Source organism: Myotis davidii, unplaced genomic scaffold (assembly GCF_000327345.1).
Source record: "Myotis davidii unplaced genomic scaffold, ASM32734v1 scaffold370, whole genome shotgun sequence".
Taxonomy (NCBI): domain Eukaryota; kingdom Metazoa; phylum Chordata; class Mammalia; order Chiroptera; family Vespertilionidae; genus Myotis; species Myotis davidii.
In genome coordinates this window covers 3,977,546-4,000,370 of record NW_006288615.1, presented here as the reverse complement: position 1 = coordinate 4,000,370, position 22,825 = coordinate 3,977,546, and the positions used below count along the sequence as shown (strand labels likewise).

Sequence of the window (22,825 nt, the reverse complement as noted above, 5' to 3'; positions counted from 1 at the left end):
CCCTGGGTCACACATCCGACCTACACACGGACATCCTGTCTCCTGACAGCAGGGAATACTCCAGCAGACACAACGCCATGCGTGTGCAGGCCCAGCCAAGTTCCACATCCCTTTTGGGCTGGCCAGCCATTCACTTCCTGCTCCCGCCCCCACGCCCTCCCCAGTGGCTAACTGCAGGCCATAAACTAACCAGCACCTGGAAATCCGAAATTCAGCCATTTTGGTACCAGAATAACCTGGAGGGCAAGGACTGTTCTGACCTCTGGTCTCCAGGAACTGGCCTGCTCACTCTTCTCTCCGTCTCTCCCACCCACACAGTTGCAAAGGTCAGGCCTAATAACATCCACCCTGACTTAGGATGTCCTGGGGTCAAGCAATGCAGGAACCAGCAAGCTGGTTCTCTCAGCAGGCACTCTAGGGAAGAATCCCAGGTCCCTGGCTTACCCAAGATCTCGGTGTGAGCCAACTACGCTGGCTTCTGGGTTTGGGGGAGGGGTGGCAGCAGGGGAAGGGCTCAGATCCCCAGAGGAGTCTGCCACCCTGATCATCCCTTTCTTGAGTATACGGGGAGAGAGGCCTGGGCTGGAGGGGGTCACATGCTGTGTCCTCTTAGCATGGGAGAAATAAGGAAGAAGAAATTGTGTCTGACCTTGCAAACCCACAGGCCAAAGGCCCAATCCTGTTATCATTATTATTATCATTATTCCTCTAGAAATGAATGAATATTCATCCCTGTCAATATGAGTGCCTCAAACTCAACACAAGAGTTAAAACCTCGCTTTGTGTATGTGGACTCCTGTCCAAAGTCCCAGGTGGAGCCTCTGGTCTAAATCCCAGTCCCCAAGACACAGACCAACCTGGCATCTGGCAGAACCACCCCAGCTCTGGGCACCTTCGTGTGCATGGAGTCCACACTGCTATCCAGCCCTCTGCCACTGCTCTTGGTGCTGGAGACCTGACCACAAATGTCACTCCTTACACAACCCCCTCCCATTCACCCTCCAACCTCCTGTGAGTGGGTTGAACTGTGCAGAACTCTCTAAACCCCTTTTATCCTGCTCCTTGGAGCATGGACTAGAGCTACCCATCCCTCGAGTCCCTCCAGGCCACCAAGAGAGCTCTCTCTGCATCATTAGCAGGCCCCCAGGCTGGGTACCACAGGCCAGGAGTGGACTCCATGAAGGACAGGGCCCTGGCATCACCTTGGTTTTCCCTCCTCCCCCTGCAGCTCCTCCTTTTTCCCTGACACAAAGCAATCTCTCTGCCCCACCCCTTCTAAGCCGGATCTCCATGAAGGTACTCTAACCAAGAAGCCTGTCAGGCTTGCAATGAATCCTCTCTTCTAGGGCAGCACGGTCTTAGGGCTGGCTCTGCCATAGTGGGCCACAGGGCACTGATCCACCTGACCGAGACCAGGAGCTTCTGGTGCTGAGCCACAGCTCTGGGTAAATGGCGGGACCCCTGGAGCCTCTCCAATTTCTGCGCAACCCAGAAATGGCAGCTCAAGTTTTTCCTTTAATTCAGTTCTCTGAGCCACTCCGAGGTCCTTCAATGCATTCCTTTCCCACCTTAAACCAGCCAAATCTGAGTTTACTGCTTGCATTCAATAGAAACTTAGCCAACAACCCTGAGCTCAAACAGGGACTTGGCCCCCAGAGTTGAATCAGTGAAGTGTGTTTGGCCCACATTTGTCCTCTGTCCAGTTGATCTCAGGAGGTTCTTGTGTGGTCCTGGAGCTAGAATTGGTCAATGTGATCAGAAACACTGCCCCTCCCCTATATATTTCCAGGGAAATGGCTTACACAGGACACTAGGAGAAAGCCTAGGACACACTGGGCCCCACAAGTGAGCACATCCATTTCAGCTGCCTTCCCACCTTGAAGAGCCAGAGCTGAGCTGCAGGGAAGGTTGGCCTCCCCATCCCAGACTCAGGTACCCTAAAGGCTGCAGCTTCTGTTGGTGACGTCACTCAGCCTCCCCAGCAAGCCAGCCTGACTCAGGACCCAACAGAACAGACAAACTTTATTTCTGTGAAGAGACTCACACTTTGGTATTTAGCATAACTAAAGGGCTAACTGTGGAGCTTTGCTCATGGGCTGCTAATATCCCATTTCCGGTCCTCAGTCACCTCTTCACTCATCGGCAGTTGTCTCCTGGTCTTTCTTCCCTTCCTCAGGATCTCCTGAGTCTTTCAGATTTTGACGAGCAAAATCCTCAAAAACCAAATTTTCATCCTGAAAACTAAAATTAAACAAAGAACATTTTGATCATGGCACACTATGAGGCTTACAACGAAATCTCAAGCAAAACAGATCTTTTTGCAACAAAGGAACTGATGGAGAGTTTCCTGCATGATGAACACAGGACCCCACCCTTCTCATATTTGTTCATGGAAAATCTCTTTAACGGGCAAAAAAACAGTGAAAACCCAAGAGCAAACTACACACCCACTATATCCGTGCATGCATGTGTCATGTGTGTGCATGTGTTTGTTTGTGTGTCTTAGTACTAGGAAACAAAAGGAAAACCAGGGTCCAAACCTGTGTCAAGAGCATGAGGTGTGTACAAAATGACCCTAAAAGTGGTTGTGCCAGATGAGAAAGTCACAGAACACAGGGAAACAAAGGGCAGTGGCTCACCTTTCCTTTGCCATAGCTGCGGCATGGAATGAAAAAGAGAGAGAGAGTAGCATAAATTCTGTATAATGGCTGCACCTGGAAAATGTCTTCCTTGTTTAGTGATTTATAGTTGGGGGAATAAAAGGTCTAGATACATACATTTCATGATAATGGCATGTAATTCCTTCTTCTTTGCCTTTTCCTGCTCGGGGAGCCTTCTCCCTGCATTTTTAGCCATTGCTTCTTTTTAAAGTGCCACAACTCTCACCTGCTCAAGGGGACCAAGCCACAATCTCACCTCCAGAACCCTGTCCTCTCTGATGTCACACTTCTCTTTGAAAGCGTCTCTCCCTCCGTGTCCCTAGGACCATTCCAGATCAGAGTCCCCAGGTGCTGTCAGGATCCAAGCCTACCCACTTCAAACCATCCACACGTTCAGCTCTTGAGAGGTGAGTCCTAGGCCTCATGCTTACCCAGCATCCCCAGCGGTTGGGGTGGGCATTAGACCTTGAGAACTACCTCTGGTCCTCTCCATTTCTCTGTCAGCATATTGATCTTCATTTTGTTGGGTTATATTCTCATGTATGTTTTGCAGCCCCAGTTAATTGCTATTCATTTGGGGTGTTTTTTTGTTCTTTTTTTTAGCTTTCTGCCTCCCTAGTAAAGTACTGAGCCAGGAAGAGCGAAGTGATGCTAAACAACTCCAGATGGTTTCTCGGGAACCCCATGCTGATGGCAAGCCACTGCTCTTGTGCCTCGTGCCCACCTGGAAGCCAGCCCTGAGAGGGAAGTGCCTGTGTGGGCTGCTAACCACAGGAAGCCTACGGAGAGGCTGACTCATCAAAACATCCCCTGGGCAAGAAGCCTCCAGGACCCCCTCAGTGCTGAGCATAAAATTATACTAAGTGGGACCATCAGCCCAGAAGAGAATCCAATCAACACCCTGCGTTCCACGTGGATGCTCTTGACAGGGGACAAGAAAAGCTTGGTAGCATTTCTACAGCACTTACTACATGCAAATTACTTGGCCCCTGGCCCTGGCAGAGTTTCCCAGCCGCAACCTAACGCTTCCTCTGCTTGGAGTCTGTCATCCAGGCCAGGAAGCAGGGACCTAGGCAGGTGAGACGTGAGCATGCATCCATGAATAAAACTGAGTGACTCATAAATCTCTGGAAATCAGAATGTCAAGGCCATAGGGTGACTTGTCCTTTTTCCCTGAATTCTCATAGTATAAAAAAAGATCATTGGTGAGTCCAGATGTGTGATATGTTCGATGTAAGGACCAGAATGACTGGAACATGGAAATGTCATACCCAGAAAAGGAATAATGCCACTTCCCCCCAGCTCAGCCATAACGTCTGTTCACAGCTGCAGAAAACAATTTCACATAAACTGTGACATCTCCTCAGGCCACAGTTTAAAAATAGCCTTTGAAAATGTCCTTGAAAGAGACCAGAATGCATCTCAATCTCACATAGTTCAAAATAGTATTTTAATGACACAAGCATAAGTGAATAAAATAAACATGGCTAGACTGTATGTTTCCCCCGGGGGAAGGTTTTGGCAAAGCACACTGAGCATTTGAATCCAAACTATTTGGAAAAGATGCTTGGAGACAAAAAATTTTTGAGACAAACCCAAATGAATCTGGGGCCCCTTCTACTGTTCAGATGTCATTTCATTATCCATTTCATAAAAGCTAGATATAAAGTATGAGGAAAAAAGAAATCCTGCTTGCTTACACCACTTTTACTCCCAATGTTCCTTACTGCTGTAACTGTGAGATTCCCTTTCGGGCAGGCCCATTCCTCTGTCCTGACAACTGAACACTCAGTGGAGAATTTTTCTCAGAATTTCCCAGATGGCACCTGTATTATTTTTGCTGCTTCATCCATCTTTTTTAAGAGAGCTCTGTTGAGATCCAATTCACATAGCATACAATTCACCATTCACGTGTACAGGCCAACAGTTTTTAGAACATTCAGAGTCGTATAGGCATTGCTTCATTTACTTTTAACACCTGTACGAGAGCCAATAGAGTTACGATTCACAGGAGTCACGGTGTCAGGACCCCAGCCTGACCCTCTTTCTTGGTATTTTCTATCTTCTCATCACAATCTCCACTGTCAAAAACACTCATCTTCCAAAGGCCTGCTAATGTTTCCAAATGAAATGCAAAAGCCTCAGGCTCTCAAAATTATTTTTCACCTTAAACTTTCTTTACATCTAAACCTAGGTCTGTTCAACAGGAGAACCTATGCTTTTAAATCATTCCTGACAAAACCTAACAAGATTGCCCATGTCTGAGCCCAGGGCTGCTACGTCCTCCACGTGCTCACGGAGGGTGGACAAGCACCTGGCCCAGGACTGAGCATGTGAGCACGCCTTCCCGGGGCCGGGCACCTTGAAGATGACATGGACATGCCCGCCTGTGCTCACAGGTGTGGTCAGGAAAGACTAGCAGTGAATTTGTAATCAATCTGAAAGTTGTGAATGACAGAGAAAATCAGGGCACTGCGGACTGACCTGGGTCCTCAGGCTGTGGGTGCATGAGGCGGAATGGCACTTCAGTGGCCACTTCACTACAAAAGAGAAGAAAGCAGATTGTTCTCACACACACAATTATAAGTTGCACAGGATCCAGTGAGATTCAGAGCAAAACAAACCAGATGTCAAGAAGTGATCAAGTAAGACTTTTAAATGTATTCCCTGGCAGGTGGTCCAGAAACGTCACATACTCATGGCCTAGGTGTCTAGGATTTTCAGGTTCCTTTCCTCCTGGTTATTAGTTTCAGCGACACCATATTGTGGTGGAGGACAGGTGGAGGGAGAATAGTTTTGAAAAATATCCTTTGCAAAAATGTACACAATTTGTATGTTACATCTTCTATGTAAGGTTGGTGGGTTGGGGACCGGGGACACAGTCTCTTGAATAGAGAGCAGAATAAAGATGATGAGAGATCGCCAAATTCCAGAGGCTAAAGGGCTTTGGGGCAGATTGGAACTTACATAAAAAGAAGGAAGGAAAGGAGTCGGAAGGAAAGCAGAAGGGAAATCTAGACAAAGGGAGAATGGCAAGGGTGTGTGGTCGTCTGTATGTGTGAGAGCATGTGCTTCACCTAGGACCCTCTACCTCCCACCCCACAGTTACCACTTTGGTCAAAGCACATGTTTACAAGGCCGTTGTCACCACACCCCACTACAGACATACAGATGGGGTCTAGAAGAAGATGCAGACCCTGGTTCGTGAGGGAAGGAGATGGTAAGAGTTGGGATGAAGGAGTATGTAAGATCAGTGCCTGTCTCCAACATGTGAGACTGCCTCTTTGTGCATGGTATGAAAGGCAGCTGTGACTATTCACAATAGCCAAAAGGTGGAAACAACCCAAATGTCCACCAAAAGATGAAAGGACCACAAAATGTGGCATATCCATACAATGGGATATTATTTGGCCATACAGGGAATGAAGCAGAAACACGCTACAACACGATGAACCTTGAAAACACTATGCTGGGTGAAAGAAGCCAGACACCAATGGACAAATATTGTCTCATTCTGTGTACAGGAAATGTCCAGAATAGGCAAACTTTTGGAAATAGAAAGCAGATTAGAGGTTGCCAGGGACCAGGGAGAGAATACAGGTTTTCTCTTGGGATGGTAAAAATGTACAGGAGCTCAGTGGCGGTGACAATCACACAACAACTGTAAACACACCCGACACCACTGAATCGTACACTTTCAAGGGGTTAAAATGGTAAACCTCATGTTATGTACATTTTATCAAACACACAGCCACACCAAGGCAGCTGCATGGAGTGTGCCAGTTTCCTGAGTGTGTGTGTTTGTGTCCTTGCCCAGGTGTAGGCTCAGCTGTGGTCTCAAAGAAACATCCCCAGCTCTTGGCCAAGTTTTGCATGATGCACCCGAAAGGCAGAGGGCATGGTTTCATAATGGCTCTGAGCACAGCTGCCAGGAAGCCAGGCTCCCCTGTGACTGTTTTGAACCCCAGGTTGTTCCTTTGATACCCTGGAATCAAGCGAGAAGGAAGGTGACGAGGCTTACCTGGAGGTGAATTCTCCCAGAAAGCTAGGAAACAAAAGCAGACAGGGCTGTGGTGACTGCCCACCATGGTAGCATGGCCTCATTTCCCATTACTTAGAGGAGGGACGTGTCCCAGTCCTCTCCTTCACTCACAACTTTTAGGACCTTTGTGTCCCTGAATATTCAACTCCACTGTTCCTCTCCATTTGTGATTTCTCAAATGGATTAGTTCAAATGAGGAGGCACTTAGGTTCAAGCCCTACTGTTTAAGAGTAAACCACAGATCAGAATTTCTCTCTTGGCCACAAAGATTATTGTAAGAGAAACTCTACTCTGCTTTACATCCTCTTTGAGAAAATGAAAGAAAACACTGTACATCTTGAAAAACACACAACGAACACAAACACTGTTAACAAAATTGGCAAAATCAACCTATGTTCTACTTTGTTGTCCCAACCAAAATTTGGGCAACTCTTAATCTACTCAGAATTACGGAATCTATGCCTGGACTTGTCTTTGATGGTTGAACAAACCAAGGCTCATATAGGTTAGAGGCCAGAGCCATTGGCAATGGAATTTGAAAAGGAAAATGAGAATTCAAAGTTTTCCCTTCGTTAAAATATGTTCTTAAAATTAATTTTAGAGAGCTCAGAAGGAAGAGGGGGGAGCTGCCTCCTGCATGCCTCCTACTGTGGCTCAAGGCCATAACCCCGGCATGTGCCCCGACCAGGAATTTGAACCAGCAACCTTTTGTGCATGGGACAATGCTCCAACCAACTGAGTCGCATCGGCCAGGGCTCAAGTTTTTCTCTTTTGGGAAAGGTTTTTAAAATGGATGAAATTCATTTTACTAAAAAAGATAAAACCATTTCCTCGGAATTCTGAGATATCTGTTCTCTTGAATAAAAAGGAAACTCCCAAATCCTGTGATTACACATTAGGAAGGGAAGGAAAGATCTCTTCCTTATGAACGGATGCCTCCCTGAGATCTAAGAGAGCTCCCTTGATAGCCACCATTCCTTCCTGAAGTTCAGCACCACACTGAACTCATCATCCTTTTTTGCATGTCAACTTCCACCACATAAGCATAGGCACACCCACTCTTGTCATGTGGTACTAATAGTACACATATTTCATCATCCACTTTTCTACCCTTTTCCATGTGCTGTTCTATCAGACAGAAATATGAAACTAAATCAACAGAGTCTTTCCAAAACTCTACTCGGTAATCGGTAGAATTTGTGGCCCTTCCTATGCTTTATGTCTCATCATTCAGGAAGGAAACAATTTAATCAACGGCCAAGACAGGGCCAACAGAGTGGTGGGACTTGGACACTCACCCTGACACTGTGAGCTTCACCTTGACCTGGTAAGACACCAGAATCCCCAGGACAGTCCGGTCTATGCCCTCCTTGATGCTGCACAAACAGAAAGGAGAAGTAGAAGAATGCAGGGGAGCAATAGAAAGCAAGGACTGGGAAACCAACCCCTCATCTCCACGCAGGCACACCATCATGGGGGCGTCTTCTCAAGGAACTGGTGAACTCAACCGAGCTGTCAAAGTCCTAGAACTTTCTATACTTGGGGCAGAGGGATTCCTCTCCTGCTTGTAGCTTGGTGTCTCCCCTCTGGAAGTTCAAGGACAGGATGTGCTTCCTGGTTCTCCCTGCTCTGCCTTACACTGAGTCATCTCCTGAGCTGTGACTACTCACATTGTGCTGGAGGCAAGATTCGTGTCCTCATGCTTGATTTTCCCATCCAGGGCGATGCCCCTCCGTTCTCGGTTGTTGGCCAGCAAGGGCACCAGCGTCAGCGTTGTGGTCAGAGTACTGTTTGGCAGCACTTTTTCTCTGCAGGAAGATAATCAGAGAGGCGATTTGGCTAATTGCTCTCATAGCCATAAAGCCACCATCCATCCCAGGAGCCCATGTGTGCCATCAAGCATGTTCCAGATCTTAGCTCCCTGCGATTCATTGAAAATGTAGTTCAGATACCTGTGCATTTGCCTTACGAGAGGCAGAAGAGTATTACTGACAACTCAAAATAGGCTGCCAGCAACACTACGACATTTCCTCGAGTCCCTTGGTCTGCTCTAATCACTGAATTCTAGAATGTTCTGTGGGGTTAAATGATACCGACTGGCCCAAGGGTCAAGGACCACACCGATCTCCTCTTGAGACTGTGAACCACACAGTTGGCTGCAAGGCCACCTGTTGCCAAAAACTGTCACTCTGGGGAGGCGGGGGGGGTGGGGGGAGGAACGGTCAGCATGTCCCATGGTGGGTGATCGAAAAGGGGAAGGCAAGGTCCTCCATTTGTGAACCAGAGACTGCACTGGTTTGGGTTCAGAGCAGCACATGCTCCCAGATCTTTTCCATGGTCAGTCGGATGGAGGTGTTTCCACCATCCGACAGACACAGGGGACTGGTATCAAAGCGTAGATTTGAAATGGAGCTTAGAACACAGCAGCATGTTTCTTCAGGCCAGCAGGACCCAGCTCACTGATCCCAGTGGCTCTGCCACACATCTGCACACTGACACCAGGCCACACTGAGCCATCAGAGTGGCCTTGTACCTCTTCCAACCTTATGAATGAGTAGGCACTCGCAGGATCTCCACTTTGCAACCAGGGAAGCATGCCGGGCACCCCCACCCCCTAACCCTGTATCTGGCCAGGGATAGGCGGGGCTGGGCCCTAAAAACAGTGCCCAGGAGTGGGCCTCAACTCTTTCCTTAGCCTGCCCTGAGACAGGCTGGGAGTCTGAACTACCACACTCAGAATGGCTTCCCTATTTGAGTCCCCTGTGGAGTTTCAAGCAGCTGTGGCTTCTCTCACCTGCAGTGTGTACGGGAAGCTCCTGGGCATGCTCATTACAGAATTCTGCTGGAGCACGAGATGGCCCCCACCCTCCCATCTGGGCCCTGTGGGAACCTCTCTCCCTCTCTCTCTCTCTCTCTCTCTCTCTCTCTCTCTCTCTATATATATATATATAGATATAGATATAGATATAGATATAGATATAGATATAGATATAGATATAGATATAGATATAGATATAGATATAGATATATAGATATATTTTAACTGATCTTAGAGAAGTAGGGAGACAGAGAGAGAGATAGAAACATCAATGATGAGAGAGAATTATTGATTGGCTACCTCCTGCATGCCCCACTGGGGGTCAAGACCGCAACCCAGGCATGTGCCCTGACCGGGAATTGAACTGTGACCTGCTGGTTCATAGGTTGACACAAACACTGAGCCATGCTGTCTGGGCAGGAACCTCTCTTAACTTGTTTGGTTTGAGCCACAAATGACAAAAGCAGAAATTATATCCTAAGGGGAAGGTAACAGGAAGAGGGATGGCCAGCAAGGCCACTTCTCAGGCCCTTAGGACCTGGAGTTGAATGGTGGGCAGTACTCCTGAATGAGTGATGGAAGACCACCCACTAGAACCCAGGGAGCCCCAGGGTTCAAGGACGAGGGCCATGCTCTGTCGCCCTCGCCTTCTGAGTGGCTTCTGGTCTGAGACGCATTAGCACATTCCCACCTAGCTTTCAGTCTCCCTGCCACTTCTAGGGGGCCCTAGATTGGTTCCTAGTTTCCTGAGAATCATTTGGTCCAAAAATGTACCGAGAGCTGAAAAGAGAACCAGATTATGGGGTATATTAGTGGAATCTCAGCTGAGACCGTTCCCTCCTATCACTTGTTGAGCATATGCCCAAAGGTGAGCCATGAAGACTCCTAGGTCACAGTGTGCAAAGATGCTCCTAAAAGAGACCTTAGGCTTGGTTGCTGAGTTATGCTTCTTTCCTGCATAACTGGATCTGCTTTGGGTAATAGTTTATCCCAAAGTTACCTTTTAAATATTGGGTAATATTATCTTGCCGAATCAGTTTGTCTTTCCTCACCACCCTTTCCTCTAACGGTGGTAATACTGTTTGCATACATCAGTACTTAGAACATGCCAGCTAGACAAAGACCTTCCCAAGGGATCCTCCCTGGGGCATGTGTGTTTAATGACTCTATCTGCCTGCCTAGCACAAAGCAAGAATGGGCAGGTCTCTCCCTCCACCAAGAAGAAGCTATTGCAGTGTTGATTCTTGGTTTTGGTTCTAATAAAGGGAGAAAAGTCATTCGTGATAAGGGGCTGAGACTTGATCCAGCATGCTAATCCAATTGGTATGAGATTTTCAAATTGAGGAGAAGATCAAAAGATAGAGAGCCCTCCCTGGGCTGACAGACTGTTTGAATATCTGCTGCAGGGAGGGAGGTAAGGAATAGTATCAAGTCTCTAGCAATGTCTTCCAAGGATACATACAAGGTCCAGCTGTTCCCACTGTGACATTTCTAGGTTTATTTCTCTCCTCTCTGTCAATTCTTAGCTTGACCGATCTCTCAGGACTCTTGGGAGTGAGAACGGAATGGAGATGCTAACCTTCTTTGCAGCCCTTGAAGTGAGAAAAGGGAAGGAAGTGAAGAGCTGGCAAGCTAGCTGAGCATTCACTTCCCTTGTCAAGATGGACAAAAGGGGAACTTGACAAAGAAGCCTGGGCCGCCCAGGAAATAGAAACCCAACAGTTACTCACTGTGCTTCCTCCTGGGCCACCGGCTTGACGTAATAGTCGCTCGAGTAGAGAACCACATTGGCCACTTGTTCCACTGCAGAGGGAGGACAAGGGTGGGTGATTCATGTGGGGTTCTTCATGCAGGTGCCTGGCCTTCTGGGGATGCGGTTGGTCTTCCTTCTCTCATGCTTCTCAGGCTTAGCTTTCTCAGCTCAAAGCTTAAAGGCTGAGATTTCTGAAGCCACTTCTGTTCACCAATATAACTTGCTTTGTCACAACTCCTACCCATGAGCCAGTCTCCTAAAACTGCACCTCCTGGGAGGCCCCTCCTCTCTGCTGAGCCTCTGATGTGCCTCTGGGTGTCCTTCCAAGGCACACAATCTTCCAGCATCAAATAACTCACCACTTGCTCTTCTCCTCCAAGCCCACCCCTTCCAGCATTCTCTGTCTTACTGAAGGAGCATCCCCTTCCAGGTGTCCAAGCCAGAAACCATCTGGAGGCCCCTCAGGATGGGCTTGTGGGTGCACATGGTGGACAGGAGGGTGGGTTCTGGAACCAGACTACTTGAGTTCAAATCCCAGCTTAGCTGTCAGCTGTGAGTTACTTAGCACCTCTAAGCCTCAATTTGCCCATCAGCAAAATGGGAGTGATAACTGCATCTAACTCATATGAGTGTTGTGATGATTAAAAAGATGAATTTTAATCTCCACTAAAATAAAAATTGAGCCCAGTTGGTGTGACTCAGTGGTTGAGCGTTGACCTATGAACCAGGAGGGCAGGGTTTGATTCCTGGTCAGGGCACATGCCCGGGTTGCAGGCTTGATTCCCAATCTGGGGTGTGCAGGAGGAAGCTGATTGATGATGTTCTCTCTAATCGATGTTTCTATCTCTCTATCCTTCTCTTTTCTTGTTTTTCTAAAAAAGTCAATAAAAATAAAATAATAAAAAGTAAAAATTGAGGATTAAAAGAAATAATTTGTTTGAAGCACTCAGCACAGAGCCGAAAATTTAATAGCTTCTTTAAAAAATTAATGGTGTTAATGTTAGCATTTATAAAACTTTGAGAAATAATTTGAAATCAAAGTATCAAATGATACTTTCACAATCATGTTACTTTGTATTGAACACTATATATAAGTCAGGTTCTATAAGGAATTAAAGGCATATGAACTAAACCAATATAAAACAAGCCATAAATTAAACATTCATATTAGCATCAGGAAATACCTAAAATTCTTTAGTATGCATGCAGCAAAATTCCTGAACCTTATCAATGACACATAGGGTGACCCATCTTGGTCTGCCTGGGACTGGCCTCGTTTTAGCCTGAAAGTACTGGAATGGTAAATCACCCTAACACACAAAGTCTACCTTTGTCTTAGTCATCAAATGTTTGAGTTGGAAGCAAATTTGGAGGTGTCCCACCTATGTTATTCTGTCGTGTCTTTTTTTATGTAGCCCATATAAGACCATTATATAAGACCATCTCCTGCATGTGGACGCCCTTTGAGCTGAGGAAGTGTCAGAACAGCAAGTGGGTGGCGCCTCTCCTGTAGTATTGGTGGGGCTTAGCCATCACCTTGTGGGGATTCAACATGACCAGCAACAGTAGCACTTTACCATTTACAAAGGCCCTCACAAAACCCAGGGAGGTAGACCAGGAGCCCCTGCCATGAATGTCAGTGGGACTTGGAGAGGATGCACACAACAGAGCCTACAAGAAGCCAGTGTCCTCAGGCCAGTGTCTTCCCACCATGCTGTGCTGATCTGTCAACACAACTCTTCACTGATCCCAGCCTGAATTCCTGTTCAGGTTGTCCTGAGACCTGGCCCTGGGCCCCTCCAGGAAGATCACCTGTCAGGAAGTTGTCCCCAGACCAAAGTCAGCCTTAAGCGTGGATGCCATCAAAGGGCTTTCCTCCCTGTGAGGCCCTGCTGTCCATGACAACAGAGGCAAACAGGTAGTTCCAAGGACCCAGGAGGGCCTTGTCTGACCAGAGGAGAGACCCTCGGGAAATAGGACTAGGTTGAGAAATTCCAGAAGACTCCACCCTCCAGCTTTGAGCAGCAGGTCCTACCTAATGCTTTAATCTTCTTTACTGTCTTCTCTGTGTTGTTGGTCACAGTCACGGTCACAGAAATGGGTTCCCCATGGAAGTAGACCTGAAAACGTTAACAGATAAATCAGAAAAGGGGAACAGAGGGTGGTGGTATCTTTAATCTCGTGGCTTTCTAAATTCATCTCAATTCTTTAACTAGAATGAGTGGCTGGATCTCCATACTTTCAAGGAAGATAAAGTGACAGCCATGTGTCTCCTCTAGAGGAGGGTCTGGAACACGCTCTGCCCATCTGTGGGTGCTGAGATGGAAAAGGTGACTAATGTGGAGCAGAGTGAATTGCCCGGAATATCCAAGTCCTGAGAGTCACTGCAGAGTTAGCCCTGGGATTCTGGGTGGAACCATAAGGTTATTTGGGGCAGAACGATGAAATGGAATGAAATCAGTGGGGTAGAGCTCTCCTCAGTGGAGGTGCCTGTGTAACCTGGGTCCAGGCAGGCAAGCCCTTGCACATTAGCATGTGAATACACATGCTTGCACATGCACACATGCACATGCAGGCACACACCCATGTGCACACAGAGTATTTAGGCTCTTGCCAACATGTGTGTGTGACTCTTGGTGACCAGAAGGGCCAGAGACAGCCTCAGCCAGTGGTTCTTCACCTTTTTTGTCTATGACACACCTCATAGATGACATTAACCTGTGTCATGGCCGCCCCCCATGGTTGAATTTTCCAGGGAAGTAAACAGTTTGCAATACCACACACATTGATGCCACACTAATAAATGAGGGCAGAGTGGGGTAAAGATAGCCTGGAGTCAGGGTGTGACATTCTGCCACTCCCAATGCCAGTTGGTCAGGACTGACAATGAGTGGAGTGCAAGTCAGTGTGACCTTATTCTAATGGTCACCTTTACTAGCTCCAAATGAAGAAAAAGAGCCAATCGTTCTCAAAGGTTGGTACTTAAACTGTCCCTAGAAACACGCCCACAGCCGTTAGGGCACTGAGCGGAGCCCACCCCCAGACCTGCTCCCACACGGAGCACAGTAGTGCCTATAGGTTACCTCTTTGTTCAGGGAGACTGCAAGGTGCAGGGGCTTGTCGGACATGAAGAACTGCCAGGCGGCCTCAGCCCGGGGCTGGGGACCCATCTTGGATGGTGCGTGCTGTACCTTACGGATCAGTAAACGCACAGAGCTCCTGTGGACGGGAAGTCACAGACAGTCCTGCAGTTAGTGCTCAGGCCTCTTCAGGACGGCCCCCAGGTCTCTCTCCCATAGTCACCCTGGGAACCAACAAACAGCTGAAGCCAATGAGGGATGGAGGAGGGGCCGGGGACCTGTTTTCCAGGCTTTTCTCTGTGATTTCACCAGCTGGGTGGTGTGGGGCCCATCTGCTCTCCTGAGGGTCACTCCCACATCCTGGGTTAGGGCTCTGGGCCGCCTCCTCTGGGGGAGGCTGATGTGGGAATTCATGTCATGTGCTTTACAGGACATGCTTCAAATGTGTGCTCCATCACTGCTACTCATCACTATGGCAGCAATAGGTGTGTGCTGAGTATGAGGAGAAAGTGTTGGTGATGGAGTTGGAAACTGTGTTCAGGTATAAGAAGAAAACAAGAAAAAAAAGAAGAAGAAGAAGAAAACAAGTCCGGCTGGAGTGGCTCAGTGGCTGAGTGTCAACCCAAGAACCAAGAGGTCACTGGTTTGATTCCCAGTCAGGGCACAAGCCTGGGTTGTGGGCTCAATGCCCAGTAGGGGGCGTGCAGGAAGCAGCCAATTAATGATGTTTCTCTCTCTTGATGTTTCTATCTCTCTATCCCTCTCCCTTCCTCTCCTTAAAAACAAACACAATAAATATATATATATATATTAAAGAAAAGGGGAGACCAGGCCTAAGAAGATAGGAGAGATTTGAGGTATTGCTCAATGAGCAGAGTTTCTGCTTGGAGTAATGAGACATTTTGTGTGTAACTATGATTACACAACATAGTGAATATACTTAATGCCACTGAATTGTACATTTGAAAATGGTTAAAATGGTAAACTTCATTTTATATATGTTTTACCACATGAAAAAAATGGCAAAAGAAGAAGAAAACGAAAGAAGGAATCTGGAGGCTTTCAGGGCCTTACGGGAGCCCTTGAGGTTGCTAACTCCCGTCATTCTCTTTTGGTTTTTCCCCCAAATGATCAGTCACTGATCCTTCGGAGCCTGGTTAGAGGTTGTCCCAAATGCCCTGGGCTAGGGAGGCTCCATTATCCTCAACGTGCAAGCCCCCTGGGAAGAGTCCTGCCATAGACACAAATTGAAGGGTGGTCTCTTACCACCTCCCACCCTGGCCCCTCACCAACTCCCACAACTTACTTCTTGGGAATTTTGTCCTCTTCATCATTGGTGCTGTCTGTAGCGAATGCTTTGACCTCGAAGTCGACCCCACAGCACTGCAGGGACAGAGAGCAGACAAGATCAAGGTCAGGACCACCCATCTTGGATAGGTTATATGGCACTTGGGAGTGTCACTTGCACCTTCTGTTTTGGTCTCAGCCTTATCCTTTTCAGGGTTCGCCATAAAAATGTCATTACCTACCATCACCCCGGCATTCTTAGCCATGCAACACCTCGCTTCTGGTCCCCCTGCCCTCCCACCGTGTGCGTTTCCTGCACAAGCCACGTCTTTCACCAGTCTACGGTGGGGACACACGATTCCTTCTTCTGAAATGCTTAACGCTCCTCTTTCTCTCTTGTTCATATTTGACAAACTCCTGTGTATTCTCCAAGCCCCAGCGCAAAGGTCTCCTCAGCTGTATGGCCCTGAGACCCCCAGGCATGCAGACGCCCCCTCTCCCAGGCCTTGCTGGCCTCAGTTCACACTGTGCTCTGATACTTCCTCTCCCAGGATGGACTGAAGGGTGGCACTTTGGCTGGCACAGTGTCCCCCAGTCTGATTTAGTGACCTCGTCTTCCTCCATCTGGCTGCCCACACCCGGTTTTCTAGACCAGTGGCTTTCAAATGTCTCACCACCATGGTAAGAAGTCAAGTTTATAGTGTGGCCCAGCAAACAGACACGTGCATGTGAAACAACTCCCGTAAAATATCCCTGAGCTTTGCTGCATGTGAGACACTGAGATTTCCAGCTCTCTTCTGTTTCATTCTGTTCCACTTTCCTTAAATGCCACTTCGGGCCCATGGCACTGATTTCACAACCTCTAACATGGAGGCAGGACCCCACTTTGGAGAGCGTTGCCCCGGACCCCTCACTACCTGTCACTGCACCCTCCATCCAGGTGTAGACCTGCCACTCTGCCCTCACCTGGCATGTGTCTAGCTCCCTCCCACAGGTACCCCAGATGCCAATGACTCTTCCACCACTAACCCTGGGTCCCAGCACCTTCCATTCCCTCCTCCTATCCCCTGTCCTCCTTCCTTGCCTGGAGTGCCTGGTCCACCATGGACACTGCTCCCCTGCACAGATTCAGCCCCTTTCCTTCTCTGTCAGTTCACAGCTCAGGTTTGGCCATCCAACCCCATTCTCAGCGAGTGGCCAGAGCGATCCTTTGGAAACCTAAGTCCAGAGACCACCAAGGGTTCCCATCTCACTCAGAGAAAGTCTGAGTCTACAGCACGGTTCCTGAGGCCTTTCACAATCTGGCCAGACCTCCCACACCTCTCTGACCTGGTCCCACATTTCGCCCCTGCTCCTCCTGCTCCAGCACACACCAGGCAGCATCTCCTCTGCTTGGAAGGCTGTCTGCTAGAAGGGAATGGCGTCTCCTTTACCCCATTAGAGAGGCCGTCCTTAAATATCCTGAACAAGCACCCTCCACGCTCCCTTTGCTTCTCAAAGCCTCCTGCTCTCCAGAGCGCCTGGCATCCTTGATTGCACCATAGGTACTTGTTACTTGCTTCTTGACTGTTTCTCTCCATCAACCTGTGAGACCTATGAGGGGAGGGACTCTACCATTTTGTCCACAGGATTACTCATGGTTAATACTTGCTGAAGACAAGCTACAGGCTCATTAGACTGTCTCTCTGTGTATGTTTGAAATTTTCCATTTAAAAAAAAAACCATTTTTGAAAGTCTTTTGAAGGAACGAATCCATGGCATTTCTTCTTGAACCCACCTTGCCCGTATCCTGCGGAGCTGGCTGCAACATCACCGAACAGGGCAAGTAGTCAGGAAACTGGAAAGAAACAACAGATCACTTCTTTCAGAGGTGATTCCATGGGGAATGTATGCACATCGCACACAAACTAGAAAACGAGGGTGAGGAGCAGGGAAAAGGAAACACATGTTCATGCACGACCCCAATACCCAGAAGGACGTCATGAACAGAACTGCCTGAGAGTCTTGTATACACCGGACACACAAATATGCATGGGGGGGAGGGTGTTCAGACATGGGACCATGTGATGCGGGTGTCCTTCCATCTGGCTTGCTCATGTCACTGACCCTGATCCTACTCCTCAGGATGGGCTTGTGCTAGGACAATGTTCCCGCCATGAGTCATGGCTCTGCGCCACCTCTGCTAGGGCTCCCAAGACACCTTCGTTGGCTGGCCTTGACTTTTTTGCCATGACCAGCAATGTCGCAATAAGTACCCTTCCTCATCCCCCTCAGCACAGTGTCAATCAATTCCAGAGACTACTCTTCTGGGCAGGGAACTGTCAGGTCACAATCACACTTTTCAGGTTCTGATACACATTGACATGTTATCTCCAAAAGGTAATGTCACTTCAGACTCTCAGCACCAGTGCATGGGACGACCCAGGACCATGAAACATTGTTAAAGTGACTTCCTTAAAAAGCGCTGTGGCCCTAGCTGGTTTGGCTCACTGGATAGAGCATCGGCCTGGGGACTGCAGGGTCCCAGGTTCGATTCCGGTCGAGGGCATGTACCTTGGTTGCAGGCACATCCATCCCCAGAAGGGGGTGTGCAGGAGGCAGCTGATCGATGTTTCTCTCTCATCGATGTTTCTAGCTCTCTATCCTTCTCCCTTCCTCTCTGTAAAAAATCAATAAAATATATATTTTTTAAAAAAGCGCTGTGATAAAATATACACAACATAAAACTTACCATTTTATGGGCGCAGTCCAGTGGCATTCAGTATATTCACACTGTTCTGCACAATCCTCACCATCACCTCCAGAACCTTTGCATCCTCCCACACCGAAGCTCTGTCCCCATTATTACTCACTCCCCATTCCCTCTCCCCTGCCCCTGGAAGCTTCTATTCTGCTTTCGGAATCTATGGGTCTGACCACTCTAGGGACCTCCTATGAGAACCATCACATAGTATTTGTCTGGCTTCTTTCACTTTGCATAATGTTGTAGCGTGTATCAGAATTTCCTTCCTTTTTTTAGGCTGAACCATGTAACTTTGGAGGAGCATATAATCATAAGACACACTAGCAGAGTTCACGCCAAGTCTCAGAGGGCAGGCAGACTGGCCCTTGGGGAGCCAGGTGCTCCCAGGGGAGTCGCAGCCTCGAGAGGTGAGGCAATTTCTCTGACATGACTCATAGAGCCATAGACAAGGCTTCTTATTTCACTAAGATCTCCTGTCCCATAAGGAACTCTTCCGTTTAGAATTCCTCGGGACCAGCGGAGGGGCACGTCTTTCTTTTTATAGCTGGGCAAGTTAAGGAATAACATGCGCATGTAATTAGGTAGTCGGATGAAGGGAAATATTTAAGCCGTTGGTTCAAACAGTGCCTTCAAAGGCTGACAGGCTATTTTCAAGGGCTTAAAAAAAGACAACCACAGCCCGTGCAATCTAGAATTTCCTCCAAGGGTGCAATTTGAAGGCCCACAAATGTGAAGTCACTCCTGTCCCCTTTCCTTTGCTCTGGGTCACATTACAAGGTGCTGCGGGTGAAGGAACCAGGGCGGGGGTGTGCACATAGTAGGGGTCACCCACCGTGAGTACAAAGGGGTACGTGTTGGCCCCCAGCTTCTTGATCAGGCTTTCCTGCAGTTTTGTGGGGGCACTCACAGCCCCCACAGGAGGGAACACCTGGACCCGAGAGAAGTACAGGTCCCTGCGGAAGCTCAGGCCCATCACGTCAATGTCTTCCTGGCCGTAGCGGAAGGCGCACGTCACGGAGACATACACTGGAAGGCAAGCAAGAGAAGGGTGGCCTTCCCGTCGGCTGAGTGAGCTGGGCGACCACTGACACCATCAGTAACGGCATCCAACCTTTAGCTTCTGGAGGGGATGGGGTTTGAGAACCACACCACCCAGCTGGCCCACACACCTTTCCCAGGGCGTGTGTTAATTACTGTAGAGGGGTATGCCAGGGGACTGGGGGCACCTCCCAAGAACCCTGTTACTTTGTCACCTGACCGCACTGTTTCCTCCATCTCTCACCACGCCCTCTTCTTGACCCCCAGGTCAGTGACCTCAGGAGGTTTTTAAACAGCGCAGGTCGCTTGGGTTCTGAGAGGAGGATGTCTAGATGGAGCTGAGGGCAAAGGTAAGAAGCAGAGGGAAGCTGTGCCAGGGAGCAAACAGGTCTGTGCCAGAGCTGGATGTGGGTCTGCGAGAGGAACTAGAGAGGCTTTTGGACCAAGTGAAGAGATGGAGTCGAATGCAGGAAGAAACCCCTCTTCCCACACTGCTGGGAAACCAGCATGCTCTACTAGTAAGTCAAGCATGTCAAACTCGCAGCCCACGGGCCACATGCCTCATTTATTTGGTCTGTGTTAGCCTTTGAGTTTGACATGCTTGCAGTGGCCACTGCTGGAGACTCAATCTGATTGAAAGATGTAAATTGTGCCCAGTGGACCAAAGAATTACACGAACCTACACAGTTGCCACTGTCTTTAATGTGGTAAATAAAACCACACATTGTTCTAGAACATACAGCATACAAAAGTGGTCCCCCATGGGCCTAGGGAGTTAGTTGAGGATTTTGTCTGTGTCTGTCCCAAGGATAAGAGACACGGATTGCTTGAGGTGACGTGGTATTACCTCGGAGCAGGAGCCCTTCCCTGGCGAGGGCACCATGAGGAGGGAGCAGACAGCAGGGGTGGCGATGTTCAGCCCCATTTCTGCCAGGCCCCCTCACTGCTGATGGCCCCACATCTGACATAGTTCCCGGGGTACATCCAGGGTTAGGAACAATGTCTCATGGTTGCCAGTAGCAACTAGTTAAAAAGGCATCTTCAGAATGGAACTGAGTCTGTGACATTGTCACAAGGATAATTCAAATCTGTTCTAATTTAGTTTCCGAACTGTTATTTGTGCCAAATTACCTGCCACACTTCCTAACTGCCAGAATCTTCAAGGCAGCTGTGATGCTGTGGTTCAGAACCACCACCTTGAGCAGCAGGCCAAGCCTGCCTTCCTGCAGCCTCCAGCTCCCCCTTTTGGAGAAACCCACCAAGGAGCCCACCTGCGGTTGGCTGTGGCATAGAACTACGTGACATGGGGACATGTGCAAAGTTGATGGAGCCGACAGACTGGGCTCTGGCCCTGTCACCATTTACTTCTCCCGCCGCCTCAGTCACCTGGCTTCCCTGAGTCCTCAGCTTCATCTGAGAAATGGGGACAGTGATCTCTGCTGTGAGCAGGACCGGCTCCTAAGGATGATACCCGGGAGGGCAGCACGGTGTGCAGGAGAGCCCCAGCGGTGCCCAGCCCTCCTGCCACACAAACACCCCTTCCTAGCGCCAGCCTACACAAGCTCAGGATCCACCAGCACAACACCATCTGCAGCAAAGAGAGAGAACAGTGAGGCTGGAGGAGACAAGAGAGACCAGCGGCCTTCTCTATAGACAGAGATCTTTACTTGCATTTGTAAACTATGCTCATTATAGGAAAATTAGGCAAAGAGAAAAAAGTCACCTAAATTTCCACTCCACAGAGATATCCATGGTCAAGACATTGGTACAGATTTTTTTCCCAGATGTATATGCACTTACATGGATGTTTTTACTAAAGAAAAAGAGATCCTACTACACATACTATTCAGTTAACTGCTTTCCTCACTCAATAATATTGCAAACATCTATACACATGCGCATGCACACACACACACACACACACACACACACACACACTGTATACTCATCATTTCAACGGCTACACATTGCTCCAAAGACTAAATGTAGCATAAATTTTTAATTACCCCCCTCTTGTTAGGGGAGTTAGGCTGCTTCCATTGTTCCCCATTGTAATGAATATTGCAATGAGCATCCTCATAGACACCTTCGTCGGCACCCATGGTAGACCTGGGTTGGCCTTCGATAACACCCTGCCAAACCACCTTCCAGAGATGTTTTGCTGAAAGACGCGCTCATCCTCAGTGCCTAAAAATGCCTGTTTTGTACACTCCTTTTTTCTCTTTCAATAACTATTTGAGTTAAAATAATTATAGAATCACAGAAAGTAGCAAAGATAGTACAGAGAAGTCCCTGTGCATCCACCATCCAGTTTCTCCCAGTGGTTACATCTTAGATAATTATAGCATAATATCACCACCGGGAAGCTGACATGGGTACAATGTGTGCACAGTTCTGTCATTTCATCGCCTGTGCAGAGCTGTGTGTCCACCACTCCAGCCTGGGGACAGCACTGCTCCCTCGCACCAGGCTCTTCCTCAGGTGCTTCCTCTATAGCAGTAGCTCTCAACCTTCTGGCCCTTTAAATACAGTTCCTCATGTTGTGACCCAACCATAAAATTATTTTCGTTGCTACTTCATAACTGTAATGTTGCTACTGTTATGAATCGTAATGTAAATATCTGATATGCAGGATGGTCTTAGGCGACCCCTGTGAAAGGGTCTTTTGACCGCCAAAGGGGTCGCGACCCACATGTTGAGAACTGCTGCTTTAGAGCCACACCCCTATCCCTTTAGCCCCTGGTAATTGCTGGTCGGTTTGCCATTTCTATAATTTTTCTCATCTCCAGAATGTTATATAAATGGAATCTACAGTACATGGCCTTTTGAGACTGGCTTTTTCTACTCAGCATAACACCCTGGAGATCCTTAAGCGGTTGTATGAGTCAGCCATGCCTTCTTTTTTTTTTTTTAATTTTATTGATTTTTTACAGAGAGGAAGGGAGAGGGATAGAGAGTCAGAAACATCGATGAGAGAGAAACATCAGTCAGCTGCCTCTTGCACACTCCCTACTGGGGATGTGCCCGCAACCAAGGTACATGCCCTTGACCAGAATCGAACCTGGGACCCTTCAGTCCGTAGGCCGACGTTCTATCCACTGAGCCAAACCAGTCAGGGCCATTCCTTCTTTTTTTTTAAACATATATTTTATTGATGTTTTTACAGAGAGGAAGGGAGAGGGATAGAGAGTTAGAAACATCAATGAGAGAGAAACATCAATTAGCTGCCTCCCGCACGCCCCTGTTGGGGATGTGCCCGCAACCAAGGTACATGCCCTTGACCAGAATCGAACCTGGGACCCTTCAGTCCACAGGCCGACACTCTATCCACTGAGCCAAACCAGTCAGGGCCATTCCTTCTTTTTTATCGCTGAGCAGAATCTCATGCTAGGATATGGCACAGA

General features: G+C 48.2%; 1 protein-coding gene across 1 annotated transcript in view; it reads right to left on the bottom strand.

The window, feature by feature from the left end:
• Positions 1-2,002: 2,002 nt before the first annotated feature.
• Positions 2,003-22,825, bottom strand: part of SAG (S-antigen; retina and pineal gland (arrestin)) — a 29,172-nt gene continuing 8,349 nt past the window's right edge. The window contains exons 4-17 of the mRNA XM_006760444.2: positions 20,981-21,009; positions 19,900-19,915; positions 19,216-19,409; positions 17,418-17,477; positions 15,660-15,736; positions 14,357-14,492; positions 13,309-13,393; positions 11,251-11,323; positions 8,373-8,510; positions 8,001-8,078; positions 6,682-6,705; positions 5,145-5,200; positions 2,640-2,655; positions 2,003-2,241 (exon numbers count right to left, since the gene is read on the bottom strand). Of these exons, the coding sequence (XP_006760507.1) occupies positions 2,133-2,241; positions 2,640-2,655; positions 5,145-5,200; positions 6,682-6,705; positions 8,001-8,078; positions 8,373-8,510; positions 11,251-11,323; positions 13,309-13,393; positions 14,357-14,492; positions 15,660-15,736; positions 17,418-17,477; positions 19,216-19,409; positions 19,900-19,915; positions 20,981-21,009 (1,091 nt within the window). The 3' untranslated portion in view covers positions 2,003-2,132. The remainder of the gene's footprint in view (positions 2,242-2,639; positions 2,656-5,144; positions 5,201-6,681; positions 6,706-8,000; positions 8,079-8,372; positions 8,511-11,250; positions 11,324-13,308; positions 13,394-14,356; positions 14,493-15,659; positions 15,737-17,417; positions 17,478-19,215; positions 19,410-19,899; positions 19,916-20,980; positions 21,010-22,825) is intronic.